Genomic DNA, 15,942 nt, shown 5'->3' on the forward strand with positions numbered 1-15,942 from the left:
ACATTTATTTCCTCTGGAGTTACACAGTTTGTTGTCACCACTTTTCTTTGTATATCTTCTTCATTCACTCTTCCTTATGTTGATGAGATTTCTATGGTTCTCTGTGCAGTCTTAACTCTGTATTACCTGTCTACTGGTAACAAAACCAAAAAACACCTACTCTTTCAGGGCTCTTTGTGCCCTAATTCAGATTCCCAGGAAAAAGAATATAAATGAACTATCTCAATCTCTGGATTGCCACCTGCTATCCAAACAGAAAGGGACAACCCTCATAGGTAGGCAGTGGACTGAAGAGGGTGGGCATGGTCCTCAATGAAAGTGGCTGTTGATTGACTGGACTGCAAAAAATATGAGCTACGAAGAGAAGAAATAATTTAATGCTATGCTTAGGCTTAGCCAGTAGAACAATTATTTTGGAAATGTATCAGGTCAAACTGTTCTTCCAAAAGAGCACCAAATGCCAGGAAGCATGTGTAGACATTAGGAGAATTTAAGTGTAAAAATATTACTGAGAAATAAGAAAAATGTGATGTATGATTCAAAGCTGTTAGAAAAAAAATAATGTCTTCTTACCAGGTATTTTAACACTTACCCTAAACAAAAAGTTTAGCAGGAATTTAGAACACATGAAAGACATGGAAAATCTAACCATTATCTTGCAAATACTTAGGCTTCAGCAACAAGCCAACTCTGGAATGCTTCAAAAAGCCAAATATATTTCAAATCAAATCTGACACAAGGGGGATGCAAATGAGTGGAGGTTGAAGGGAGACTTTTTAAGTTCATGAACTTACTGTGTACTTTCTTTGTTATAGTTATCTTAAATTCATTAAAAAACATATTTAATTTGTGACATTTATTAGCATTCCAAATAAACGACATTTGGAAGTTTGTTTCATTTTTTTTATTTGTTTGTATGATTGACCACATGACCACATAAATAAACCAGGATGGAGCAAAATATTCTGTTTCTTATCTTTAAAAAACTGAAATTAAACCCCAAATGATTTGGGGTTGACTTTTATTCATAGATTAGAAGATTAACTATCTGTATTTAAATGATCAATCAATGACAGTAGTCATATTTATATACATTATCTTTCAAATGTGTTGATTTTTAAAATTATTCTGAATAAAATGTAGTCTCTGGTGGATTAAACAAACCTTACAATTCAGTTATGTGCTTCTTCTTACAACGGGGGCAGTGTTCTTTAAATATGCACTGGATATATAAATGAATCTAATTTATTACCCACCATACTTGAAGAAAGATTTTAGTAAGCATTGATGATCATGGAGCTAATTGCTACAGCAAGGTTTTGGGGTTTTGTTTTGTTTTGTTTTTTACCTGAAGAAAGTACTAAAATAGTCAAAAGGAGTTGGGTTTTTCTTTTGTGAAATGGGTAGTGTATGAAAAGAATAGGGATGTTATGATGCAGGGGAATGCTGAGTATCTCAGATTAGGATAAATTGAATAGCTGGAAGACCAAGTCTTGTACTAATGTTTGGCATATACATTTACAAACTTAAGTGTAGGCTGAATGATTGAGAGTAATACTTAAGGTCACTTAGGACTAAAAGAAAATTTGATTTTTGCTTGGGTTACATTTTATTTCAATAAAGGGTGTGAGGTGAAGTGCTGACCTTGGATTAAAGGAACCTAAGACTTCAGAAAGCTATATAAACAAAAAGGACAGAGGCAGATATCTTGCAGCTAAAATATATGATCTCCTACTGCCTCAGTGGCTTGGTCTCTGCAAGGACTGGTAGAAATATCTGTTAAAGTATGTGAGGTGGGAGATGCTAGCTGATGTGATTATATCATGTAAGAATGGCATCTGAGAGAGGATGAAGTGGGTGTGAGATAAGGGTGGTAAGCTGGGATTATCAGGCAATTTAGAGAGTGCCCATTCAAATGACAATCTCCAAACATCCCCTTCTGTTAGACCTTTATCTGCTCCAGCCTGCCTTCCGCTTGGTCATAGGCATTCCCAAGTCCCTTTCACGGCTGCCCTCTCTGCCTCCTGACTTTGCAATGAACTTCATTGGTGAGTATGTATCAGTGTGTCCTGCATCTACTAGATCTTCTGACAGCATGACATAGAGGTAGTTTTGCATGGTGGTTAAGAATTTAGACTTTGGCCCAGACTATCTGCATTTGAACCCCAGTTCCTCAACTTAACCAGTTCATAATTACATAGAGAATGTAATTACATAGAGAATTACATTCTCTATGGTTCAGTTTCTTCATCTGCATTTTGGTAATAATAATAACAACCTAACTAGCCAGGTCCGATGGCTGACACTTGTAATCCTAGCACTTTGGGAGGCTGAGGCAGGTAGATTGCTTGAGCCAGGAGTTTGAGACCAGCCTGGGCAACATGGCAAAACCACGTCTCTACAAAAAATACAGAAAGAATTAGCCAGGTGTGGTGGCTCACACCTGTAGTCCCAGCTATTCTGGAAGCTGATGTGGAAGAATCACCTGAACCTGCGAAGTTAAGGCTATAGTGAGCCGTGATAGTGCCACTGCATGCCAGCCTGGGCAACAGAGCAAGACCCTGTCTCCAAAATAATAATAATAATAAAGGATAACAACCTAAGTAAGAAAGCTTGCTATTGTGAATATTTAATAAATTCATATGGGCAAAGTGCTTAAAGTGGTGCCTGACAAGTACTAATCATTCATTATCATATACCATGATTCATCCAAGGAACTTTGAACATGTTGCTAGAATACATCTGTCAAGTAGATAAACCAATTACAACGCAACCATCATTTTATGCAGAACAGTGAATGAAAACCAGTAATCATGTTTATTATTGATAGGACACGGGATTAGGGAAAATTGTGACTCTATAACCAACAACTACACAACGCCACCTGAGCCAAAAAGTAGGTGGTAACGCTTTTGGCAGAAGAGCGGAAAAAGAATTATTTAAATCTGTGTAATACTGAGGAGAACATTACAGGAGTGGTTAAAGGGCAGTTGTGACAGTGGTATGGAGAAGGGACATAAATTTAAAAGCCCAGAGCCTGCAGATTCCCTCTGAACTCACTGGATGAGCTTCTCTCTCCAGTGGTGCTGTCAAGTTTACCTCCTTGATCACATTTTGTGGAAAAACAGGTAGGAGTCCACATCTGTCTGAGCTACTTCTAAACACTTTATATTGGTCTCTCAGGAAAGTGATCTGAATCTGCTAAAATTATCCTATCGTTTCAAAAGTCAAGTATCCACTGAATAGTCCTTTGAGATGTTATAACTGTTTTGTTTCAGTTATTTGCAACAGAAACAAATTCAGGAAAACACAATATAATGCTTGATATACTGAAATGAAATGCACTAAAGATATATCTTTTCAAGAATTCTAAAGTTTTAATGAATATCATTTTCTAGGTCTTGTAGGAGGTACAAAGTCAACTAAGATGGGATCTTTGTCCTAAGCAGAGGGAAGACAACAAACGCAACAAGGGAGTTATAAGCCATGTATATACATCTCTGTAATTTGCTTATCTAATGTCTCCCTACAGTATTTCCCCACATTTTGGGAAAATATCAAATTGGTGAATACAGATTACTCTGAAAAATTCCCACAAGAACCATACTGCTGTGACTTCAGTCACCTTTGCCTACTAAATTTTGATACTCGGTCTCATCCCATGAAACAACAGGAGAAAGAGGAAATATTGAAAGAGAAAATGTGAAAGGAAATAAAGAAAAAGGCATTGGTGCTTTCTGTGTTTGTGGACTCTCAAATGCTGGCCCATGTGTGAGTTCTTTGAAGAATGCTCTACATTTTCTCAGATGCCACTTCCAGTACTGCACCTAGTAATTTCTTACTGCTGGAGTTCTCTGCTTAGTGGGCAATAAAGTGATTTCAGTTGAGCTATTTTCCATAGTTCTTCACCTGTGGAAATGTCATATACCCTTGCTTTGCCAAAAGTTGATAGTGCAGGCTGGTCCTCAGCCTCCCTTTCGAGCTGCCACAGAGGACCCTGCTGATGGTCCACCCAAACTTCCCAGCCTTCCCCTGCCAGCATCTGCATCTCTGCCTGAGGGCTTTCTTGGGTGCCTGGAGATGACTTTGCCTACTTGCAGTGGACAGAAAAGTGACAGAGAATTATTGCCCTGCAGGGAGCAACCCTCGGCAGTGACTGACATGAGGTAGTCTCTAAATACCTGAGACCTATCACCCTTAAGTTGTGATACTTCTAAGGCCTGAATTCTACACTGGCTCCCAGTGTTCCCTAGTGGAATTAAGAACAACTACTGTTCTATGGTGCTGTTGGCTGGCTTCCCTTCCTTGTCTCATTTTCCCACTCTCACATCAATATTTACTAGGACCAACTCCCCAATAAGCTACTTACACTAGAATCCACATCTTAGTTTGTGTTTCTGGCAGAGCCTAGATGGAGACATCAGATGTGTCTCCAGCTCACTTCTTCTTCCATAAGTAGGCACAGGGGCAAGTCAACGCTCCTGCTCAAGTTCTAAGAGTGCACATAGTTTGTGAAATTGAACTTACATTATATAGAGAGTTTCATATAGTCATGGTAAACACACACAATGTGTGATGAACATTCTTTTATAGGGAACTTTATCTCAGATTATTTTCTCATGGGAAATTCCTTGATTGGTAAACATTTAGCTTTAGGATTTATACTTTTATTGCAAACATACTGACAATTTACCATATTGCTCTGGAAATATGATGCCAGTTTCTTAAATATGTAGACAAATCGTGAATGCTCTATCTTCAGAGTAAAAGGCCTGTGAAGAGTAAGATCTCGAATGCATAAGAAAGAAGGGAAAATGCTTGGTGAAAGTTCTACCTTGCTGAGGGAAGAGACCCTTACTCTGATAAATATAAGAAAATAAGGATGATTACAAATGCTCAAGTTTATGGGTTGAACTAGTGAAAATTTAAGAGTTTATATCTAATAAAATTAGATATAATTTTAACCATGTACATACACAAATATACATTTTAAACACTGTCTTTGAAATTAGAAAGACAGGCCAGGAGTGATGGCTCCTGCCTATAATCCCAGCACTTTGAGAGGCCAAGGTGGGAGGATTGCTTGAGCTCAGGAGTTCAAGACCAGCCTGGGCAACATGACAAAACCCTGTCACTATAAAAAATACAAAAATTAGCGAGGCATAATTTGTGACCCTGCAGTCCCAGCTACTTGGGAGGGTGAGGTGGGAGGATACCCCAGGAGGTTGAGGCTGCAGTGAGCCATGATCATGCCATTGCCCTCCAGCCTGGGAGACAGAGTGAGACCCCGTTTCAAAAAATAAAATAAAAAGTAAATTAAATTAGAAAACAAACAAACACACTTTGCATTAGCAACGGGTACATCCTACCTGCTGGTGTTGTAGGATGGGCAATTTAAAAATTGAGGCTTTGGGAGGCCGAGGTGGGCAGATCACCTGAGGTCGGGAGTTTGAGACCAGCCTGGCCAACAAGGAGAAACCCCATCTCTACTAAAAATACAAAATTAGCCAAGTGTGGTGGTACATGCCTGTGATCCCAGTTACTTGGGAGGCTGAGCCAGAAGGATCACTTGAACCCAGGAGGTGGAGTTGTGGTGAGCCAAGATTGCGCCACTGCATTCCAGCCTGGGCAACAAGAGTGAAACTCAGTCTCAAAAAGAAATAAATAAAAAAAGATTGAGGCTATTGGGACTGTTTCAGAGAAATTAAGAAAACAGTTAATCAAACTCATGTCCTCAAAATATACTTTATATACTCTGGCAGCAGCTTACAACTGGAAAAATACTTAACTTGGTGTTATTACTTTTTCTTAGTAAATGACTCAATTATGTAATAAGTCCTACTAAGAACTCCCTTAAATTTTTTTCTCTATTTATCCTGTAGGAATTAAATTTTTCCTTAATTAATTTCAAATTACATTTATTCACACAAAACAAGGTAGTTATCACTATTTCAATAAATGTAGTAATTAGAATCTATCTTCAAGTTTACAGCTTACACATTTAGTGCATCTATGAAATAACTATGTGCTCTGAACTTGAAAAATCTTTATTGCTTCACCCTTTACAGAAATAAACTATTAACTTCTTGAATGACCCCATGAGAAAGACATATAGTGGAGAAGATGAATACTTTAAAAATCTTTTCATATAGATGGATAAGGGAAAATGCATCTACGGATGGTTCACATATTACATTTTCTGAGTGCTATCATTCATTTCAAGCAAAGCATTGTAACAACATTCATGCTAAACAACAACTTTCACAGAGTTTTTCCTATCCACAGCTGACCTCTAAACCGAAGCAGGTTACTGTATGGAAGCGAACTCTGACTCTGTGCGGGAAATCCAGTCTTCATATGGCCCGGAGAGATTTAGAGAACAGTCTTTAAAATATATGGGAAATGCAGAGACAATCCATAACAGGAAATTCCTTTCAATGTAGACATGCCTTCACCTGGCAGCTTACTAGAGAAAAGCTGAAGAAGAACCATGTCTTCCTGAGAAATGTTCATTTGTATTTATCAAATTAACATTAAAGTATTAATTTTATTTTGTAGAATACAATTTTCCCTGTCTCTATCAGTATCATCTTTTATTTGTGAGTGAATTTCATATTATTTAGAAGCTTCTGACTTCTGGGAAACTAAGATAAAAAGTTTCTGTTACGTGTGCGTATGCGTGTGTGTGTATGTGTAGACAGTCTTCATCTGTCGTGCAGGCTGAAGTACTGTGGTGCAATCTCAGCTAACTGCAACCTCTGCCTCCTGGATTCAAGCGATTCTCCTGCCTCTGCCTCCCAAGTAGCTGGATTACAGGTGTGCACCGCCACTCCTGGCTAATTTTTGTAGTTTTAGTAGAGACGGGGTTTCACCATGTTGGCCAGGCTGGTCTTGACCTCAGGTGATCTACCTGCCTCAGCCTCCCAAAGTGCTGGGATTATAGGCATGAGCCACCATGCCTAGCCAAGCTTAGCATCCACATTTTCCTTCTTTTTCAGCAATAAATCTCCATAAAACTAAGGGTAAGCATGAAACCAAGTGTTCCCCAATGAGATCTACGTGGAAGTACTGCACAGACTGCCACAGAGTCTCCGTAAGATTGTGACTGTCTCTGTCCTTTTCTCCTTCTTGGCATTTGGAATGAGTCCCTGATGGTAGGAGCTCCAGTAGCCATCTGAGACCATGAGGTGACCTGAAGATGATGGAGCAGAGCTGAAAAGAGGGAACTGGATCCCAGAAGACTTTTCAGACCTGTCATTTTCCCTCTGAATTTTCTACTCAAGACTTAATTTGAGAAAGAAATAAATGTCCATCATGTTTAAGCTAGTGGTACCTCAGATTTTCTATTAGATCCAGCTAAGTTACTCCTAGCCACTTCATTCATTCTAGTTTATATCATTTAGGGGGTTAACACCACCTCAACCTCTGCCATTGATTGTTCCATGTCAGGCCATGAAATAGCAATCAAGGACCACAAAATGAAACTCCAAGTGCCAAGGTGGGGACTCCAATGAGCTGAAAGAATACACACCCAGAATTGCTACAATTTGCTAAGAGTCAGCCAAAAAGCCAGAGTTTTGAAAACATGCTATCTCCTGATTTTAAAATGTGTGATTAAATTAGACACACACACACACACACACACACACACACACACACACACACACACACACACGCCAAGTGAAATGCACCCTTGGAATGAATATGACTTTACAGCCATGGTTTACGTTCTCTGGGTTACACTGTTTGGCTTCATGTCTTGTGTAACAGTTTAGCAACCCTGGACATGGAATCCCCTACTTCTCCCTAGCTTTTGATACCTACCTCCAGATGTAATATAGTAAGATATAGAGAAAGAGTGGTTACAAAAAGACCAGGTGATAAATCAGAAGACTGGATAGACTGTCTTTGGCAATTACTTAGCTACGTGATTTGTGTGTAATTATGGTCATTGTTAAGAGAAATTCTCTCTATGCACATTTGTATCATTAGGTCGTTGGTGGAGAATTTTCCTACCCTTTGGCCACAGCTGTGAGGGAGGACAAAGCAGTTGGCTCTTTCCACGTGTCTAAGCATTCACAGTCTTTGACCAAGCATTTTCATGATGTATTTCAACCAAACAGAATATAATACTGGCAGCCAATAATAATAAGTGCCTTTAGCCGTAGCAGTAGGTACACATTCTTATTACATACCAGTGTCCTATATGCAGGAAATAACAAAACTAACAAATAAAATATGCATAATGCAAGATTAAGAAGAAATTTGAATTCGACATTTAAGAATTATTCACTCTCTCTTGAAATTAAAAATTTTAGGCCAGGCACAGAGACGCACACCTGTAATCCCAGCACTTCGGGAGGTCGAGGTGGGCATATCACTTGAGCCCAGGAGTTCGAGACCAGCTTGGAATACATGGCAAAACCTCATCTTTACTAAAAATACAAAATTTAGCCAGGTGTGACGCCGAGATGGCACCACTGCACTCCAGCCTGGGTGACAGAGGGAGACCCTCTCTCTCTCTCTCAAAAAAAACCCCCAAAAACCAAAAAATGAGTACTACTTTTTTGCCTGGGAAATACATGTGAGGTCTGGAATTGTTGTAGGTACTGAGGATTTATTTATTCAATATTCATTCATTCCATTCCATTCCATTTCATTCCATTTATACTTCTAAACTTCTGATATGGTTGAAAAAGAGATTCCTATGTAATACTAGAGATGATTTGAGAATTGTTCAAAAGCTTAGAAGCACAAAAGAGAGAACATTTCCAGACGTACATTTGGAAATATATCTTTTCAGCATAAAGAACTTAGCTGCTCCAACAGTGAGCGATTCTTGATGTTAAAGCTATCCTCTGAGTGTGGAACAACTGAGTCCACTGCAGATTATGTAAGTGCCCCCACCCCTTCCTGTAGAAAAGAAGAACCCAAACTTTCTTTATTGCTTCAGCACTGGGGCCATCAGAGAGACCACTGCAAAACATACAAAGGCTATTATCAGCCTATTGTATGAACAAACCCTAGTGGCATCTCACAGATCTTCAGGGTTTGTTAGAAAACATAAAAGGAGACACTTTCTTCCCATAAGCCTGGGAGAGAAGATTACTCTCTAGGGAAAGGTGTGAATATCTACCAGTGTGGACACATCATGGATGAAGCTCTTTCCCTGAGCTAGGAAGCACTTCCGCCCATATATTCCCAGTCCTCCGACCATCTAAAGCTTGGATGTTTGGCGAGGCAGCACATTCTCCACCAGAGGATCACATTTCTGGAATTCTGGAACAATGAGGAAAGCAGATTTTTTTTTTCCAAAGGAAGCTTCATGCTATGTTTGTTTAACGGATCTTTAGCAAAAGCGAAGTGGAAGATGAGGGGCTCTGGTTTTATTTTGATGTGAAATATGCAGGATTAAGAAGAGCCTGGCATTCACAGCGGGGCCAATCCAAACATATTCGCTTTAGGAAAGGTAAGTTATAAACACATGGCAGGAAGAAAAACCAAGAAGAAGGTCGTTATGAGGTAATTACTCCCCTGGAACAAACAGCTGAAGAGCTTTTTATGAATTCTGTAAAAGGATTTCATGTAATTAAGTTCAAGGTGCTAAACTTTCCCCCAGGCTATTGATTGTGTACTAATTACAGAATTCACTGCTTTCATCCTTGTGCTCTTTGAAGAGTGCTATGGGGTAGTGTCTGAAGAGGAAATGTCTACACTGCATTTTACCCATTCAAATCAGGTGTGATAATCGTGACTACCCATTCATATACTACCCCTCGTGTTGTCCAATTCTGACACCAAATAATGATCATTTAAACAGTGAAGCAACACTGTTATCCTTTTTGTCTGGTCAGTCCCATCTGCTGAGAAATAACAGCAAGTTTCATGTTGTTAAAGAAAATTCTACATCTCACAGTTTTTCCATAAGAGGAATAAGATGTCTGACTGAGGGGTAACTGTGTGCTTGCAAGGTGTGCCTACGCACCATACATGTTTATGTGTTTGCCTGTGATTGTGTCAGTGCACAGTTGTGTGAGCATTCAGTTTCAAATAGAAAAGGTTTGAAAAACTAATTTTTCCAGGGAGTAATTAATAAACTCAAAAATATTCCTGTGATTTTCAATTTCACACAAAGACTAGGTCACAATCTGTTATAATATTACCATTCTGCACACATGCGGGAATCTGACGAATTATGTCATTTCCATGATGAAATGTACAAAGTTTCAGGTCAAAACCCACACAAGACAGCTTACCATTTTCAAACTAACTCGGTCGCTAAATGCTTCTGCCTGATCCCTATGCAAAAATTCAAGCCTCAACCAACACCATTTCTAAACATTGGTCGTCTTCTACCAATTTTCTCTAAATCTTTTATTTTAGTTATATCTAAGAATGCTCATCAGAGGCTTGGAAAAGTTATAATGAAGACACCTAAGCTTCCAGTTTAGACAGGGACTGAGCCAGCTGACCTTCTTTTGTACCTTCTCATAGCCCAACCAAAATGAGAAAAAATAAAAATAAAAATGAAGTCAAAGGGAAGACCAGCTAATACAAACTTTTGAGAAATCCCTGCTTGTTAGATTAAAAATGGATCCAGGCTGAAGAGCAGCACTGGGAACCTTGTTTTGGCAATTTCACTTTCCAAGACAGGATGTAGTGCTTGGAAGGGGAAAGCTAAAGACAGAGTAGGTCTTGAGGGGAGCACTGTGTACTCGACTCATTACCCATTTTACTGTTTTGGATCAACATTCTCAGAGGCCCCGGGCAAGTCTGGCCAAGCCAAACAGAGGAGCTGGTACCTGGCAGGTTTTTCCCTGATGCAGCAGGGTTCTTCCTTGATGGAGGAGACCATGGCATTAGGAATAAGGCCAGCCATCAGGACCTCATGAGTATTTAGAGCAGAGACCAGGTCCAACAGGGAACAAGAGCTGCAAAACTATACTCTGCATGGCGTGACTGCTTCAACACACAGAGAGCATTTTTAGGGTAGCTATTTCATCTCTTAAAGGCAAAAGTCTTTAAACCTTCATAAACAATGAAAACAGCACAAATGAAAAGAAAAATAGATCCAACAGACTAACAAAACATTTGTTGCTATCACCTTAAACAAAATTAAAGCACAGAGAAAAAATATTTGCCACATACTTAGGTCACTGACAGCTCAGGGTTAATACTATTAAGATTTAAAGAGCATTTGCAAATCAATAAGAAAGAGAGCCATCCCCAGTTAAAAACTGGATAATAATCCTCAAATATCTTAATGGGTATTCAAAAAAAGGAGCTATATGTGGACAAAAACATCTTTTTTCAATATTCAGCCTCACCAATAGGGAAATGCAATTTAAAATGGGACTCCATTTCTCACTTAGAAAGTTGGGGGGTTAGGGGTGGAATCTTCAAATGATATTAGCCTGCACTGGCTGGTCTGCACCCCAGGTCCTGACACTGTCACTGCATGTGGAGGGCAGGTTGGCACCATTTTCTGCAGAGCAACTTGACACATGTATTAAATGCCTTAAAAAACATGAATATTCTTTGGTGCAATAATGGCACTTCAAGAATTTGCATTAAGGAAATGATTAGAGATATGGGCAAAGATTTAGTTATACAATGTTTGTAACAGCCTAAATATATAATAATAGGTAGTCTCTCTCTCTCTCTCTCTCTCTCGCTCTCTCTCTCTTTCTCTCTCTCACACACACACACACATGAAAGCACATTCTACAGTGGAAAACTGTATGACCATGAAAAATAATGATAGTAGAAATATGTTCCTTATTTTGGAAAGAAGACTGAAATATATGGTGGGAATACAAAGTCAAATTACAAGAGGATGTACTATTGAATCCTTTTTTCCGGGTAAACATAATTTACGCATAATATATGCATGAAAACATGTCTGTTACCTAGACAACTGAATAAAGTCAAGGAAGCTATGTACCAAACTATGACAGTGTATTTCCAGGAAATAGTTTTCCTGATTATTTTATTTTCTACAATAAACATTTATTATCAGCAAAATAAAATGTATATAAAAAGACAAAAAAGGAATCAAAGAGGCTTCAACAAGAATCCAAACATAGAAGGCATATTTTTAAAAATCAAAGTTTCTATACATCAAGAAAAGTTGTGTGAAATTTAATTTTAAAAGATGCTATTCATGACAGTAATATTGAACAGAATATATTTATATATAAATATGAAAAATACATACAGGACTTAATTTCTAAAAATCTACAACTTTGTTAAGGATTATGCATAAATGTATATGTATAAAGAATACGCATAAATGCTATTAAGCAAATTATATGAACCAAATAGTGCTGGGTCAACTGCTAATCTATTTGAAAAATAAAATTAGACATCTTTGTCATACTATGCACAAAAGTAAGTTCCAGATGGATTAATCTGTTAAATAGAAAACGATTTCTCTGATTTGGGAAATGAGAAGGCTATTCTAAGACTTTGAGAAACTATAAGGTCTTACACTTTTGAAATGGAAGAATTATTACTATAAAATATAAATAATCCCCAAGTTAATTCAATATTTTCTATATTGAAATCAAAATCCTTACTGACTTCATTGGTAATATGTAAAAATGAATTTAAAATTCATATTAAATAATAAGTGGGTATTAACTAGAAAAAGAATACATGTTTAAAAAGGAGAATTTGCACTACCAGATATTTAAATATGTTGTAAAGTTACAATAGTTAAATCATTTTGGCAATGATACAAATGACATAAAAAATGGGAGGAAATAGAAAGCCAGGAAGAGATCAAATACCCATAAGCATTTACCACATGAAAAACGTGACATTCAGTTAAATTGGAAAACGCTATTAAGCAAGTAGTGCTGGAACAACTGGGTAACTATTTATTTTTTAAAATTAAATTAGACCTCTTTGCCATACCATACACAAAAATAAATTCCAGATGGATTAAGTTGCTACATGGAAAACTATTTCTCTGATTTGGGAAATGAGAGAGTTATTCTAAAACTATGAATATAGGATCTTAAGGAAAATGTTTGATAGATTTGAGTGTATAAAAATGTAAACCATTCATCTAACAACATTTCCATAAACAAAAATAAAAGGCAGTAAACTGGAAAAACATTTGCAGCATATACACAAAAGAATTACTAGCCTCATATATAAAGAGCTTTGGCAAATCAATAAGAAAAAAATAAGCCAATGTGCACTATAACGGCAAAATGGGCAAAAACTATGGTAATTATCAAAGGACAAAATACAAATGTCCAGTAGATGTACTGGAAAATGTTCATCCTCAAAAATAAAAAATGTGTATTTGCTAAAATGATGCCTCTATCACATCTTAAATTGACAAAGATACTAAAAAAATAGTATATGATATTGGCGAATATGTGACAAATTTACTGCTGATATACTCTGCTGATGAGAATATAAATTTATACAACCCTCCAAGGGAGAAATGGACAATATGTATCAAGAAGTTACAAATGTTCCTAACCTTTAGTTCGGGAACTCTTATAGAAATTTTTCCTAAAGATGTAAACAAAGGAGTCCACAAATGTTTATGTTCACGATAACTTAGTAAGGAAAAATCCTAAGTGTCCAACAATAGGTGATTGTTGCATGCAATGGAATAGTATGCAGCGAATGTAGAACATTTTAATTAGGATACAACAAATGAAAAATGTAGGCTACAAAACAGCAAGATACCAATTTGGTTAAAAGTATGAATGGATGTACATACTGGGCAACTGTTCAACAACCTGCAAACAGTGGCTTTTTTTAAAATGATGAAATTTTAGGTTTTTCTTTTTTCCATTTTCCTCCTTTTTGTTTAATTCATTCTACAAACACTGGTTTGTTATTATGTGTTAGACTTTCTATATGTTCCTTTTTTCCCCACTGAATATGGATTAATTTGTAACCAGAAAAACAGACACATTTTATAAAAGTCCGACATCCCAAACTGACTTCCTCTTCCAGATGTTAAAAATCTAATAAAGGATTGGAGCAAAAATAGGAAGGGCAAGAATCTTACATTGAAAGCATAACGTAACTTTAAAAAGAATTGGGGTTACGCTCAGATCACTCCGTGTCCTACCTTTAGAAACACTTTGTAAACCATACTCACCTGTTTCAGCTTGGATGCCTCTGCTTCTACAAATGTGAATGTGATTAGCGTCTCAAGGATCCCTTCCTAACAGGTCCTCAAAGCCGACTATTTAAGGAGCCTGACATCTCTCTAAGCGTTTTAAAATCCATTATCCCATTGGAGTCCCCACAGTAATAACAGGGGGGTAGCTATGACTCTGGTTTTGTGGATGGGGACGCCTGACTTGGGGAGGTTATGCCTTGCCCAGGACTGAACCCCGGGTTAGAAACGGGCAGGCAGCGGTGAGTGGGAAGGGCCCGGGGACTAGGGCCGGGGCCGGGAGGGGCGGGCACCTTACCGCGGCTTGCTGGAAGGCGCCCTTGGTGTAGGTGCCGCCACCCCGGTAGGAGATGGCAGGGATCTCTTGGAGGAGCAGCGCGCACTTGTGCTGGCGCGCGCGGCGGGTGGAGATGTAATCGACGCGCGGCACCACGTAGTTCTTGGACGAGAAGGTCACGATGGCCACGCGCGTGGCCGTGGGCACCACGGGGAAGTCGGACAGCAGCTTGCGGACGAACATGAGCTCGCTGCGGAAGTTGACTTCGCCCACGCTGGACGAATCATCCACCAGGAAGACGAGCTCCAGGCGCTCGCTGAGCTCCCGCAGCCGCCGCACGCGTCGCCTGAACGCCTGGCCCAGCCGCTCCACTCTGCTCCCCGCCGCTTCGTCGCCAGGAGCGGGCGGCGCGGGGAGACTCCCGGGGGCCCCCGGCGCGGTCTCGGGGAAGAGACGGAAGCTGAAATTGCGCGACGGGGACATCTGCTGAAAGGTCGCCCAGCCCGAAACGAGCACCAGACCCCAGCAACAAAAGGCCAGGCGAGGCCACATCGCGCTGGAGACAGAGCGGCTGCCCCGGAGCGCAGGCGGCGGCTCGGGCGGGAAGAGGCGCCCTGCGGCCCGACTCGCAGAGGGGCGTGCGCGGAGCGGGGCGCGGGGCAGCAGCCAAGAGCCTCAGCGCCCTTTCATCTGACACTGGGGACAGACACAATCCAGACTCCTCAGCAGCTCGGAAACTCCGGAGGGAACGGCGCGCGCTCTCTACCCCTCTCGCTGTCCTCTTTTTTTCTTCCCTCTCTCCTCCTCCTCTCTCTCCCTGAAGCCTATAAAATGTTTGAAGGAAAGGGGGCAGTCAAGAAAAATCTCCCGCTTCCCTCCTTCTCTCCCTCTCTCCCTCTCCCCGCTCCTGTCTCCTTTCTGTATCTCTGACTCTATCTCCCTCCTCCCCCTCTCATTCTCCTCCCGGGATCAAGCCAAAGGCTCGGAGATTCCATGACACCAGAACCCCGCGTCTGTCAGGCTGTCAACATTCCCGCAGCAAGCGCACCAGCGCCGAAGCCCTGATTGATCCCATATGTCTGGCAGGAGCTGCAGAGGAATTCACTGGAGATGGATCCAGATACCGAGAGTGCCACAGTAATTGGAAACACTTTGTAGACGAAAACATAGACGCGGGCTGGCCAGGGAGTTGAAAGCATCCTTTGAAAACTGCTTGCTCACCTTTTGTGTTTCTTTTCCCCCATTCAGTGTCCCAAAGCCCTCACCAAATAGATGATTGTACAATTTTCCTGATGGGGATTTCTAATCAGTGGTGTGTGTGAGCGTGCAGACCCTTAAGGGCCCCCTGAGATCACACCATAAAGGGGTTGCATCTAACCTTATGCATTCCATAGGAATGATTTGTCATGGTGCTTCAGTCGTGCGTTTATTCATTCTTTCCTGATATTAACAAATACTTTTTGAATGCCCATTGTGTGCCAGGAGCTATGTGAGGCACTGTAAATACAAGGAA

At 39.9% G+C, this 15,942-nt stretch overlaps 1 protein-coding gene across 1 annotated transcript in view; it reads right to left on the reverse strand.

Annotated features, from left to right (window-relative positions):
- Positions 1–15,736, reverse strand: part of SVEP1 (sushi, von Willebrand factor type A, EGF and pentraxin domain containing 1) — a 260,322-nt gene extending 244,586 nt beyond the window's left edge. Inside the window, exon 1 of the mRNA XM_010365569.2 lies at positions 14,451–15,736. Coding sequence (XP_010363871.2) covers positions 14,451–14,981 — 531 coding nt within the window. The 5' untranslated portion in view covers positions 14,982–15,736. The remainder of the gene's footprint in view (positions 1–14,450) is intronic.
- Positions 15,737–15,942: the final 206 nt, after the last annotated feature.

This window comes from Rhinopithecus roxellana, chromosome 16, assembly GCF_007565055.1.
Source record: "Rhinopithecus roxellana isolate Shanxi Qingling chromosome 16, ASM756505v1, whole genome shotgun sequence".
Classification (NCBI taxonomy): Eukaryota; Metazoa; Chordata; class Mammalia; order Primates; family Cercopithecidae; genus Rhinopithecus; species Rhinopithecus roxellana.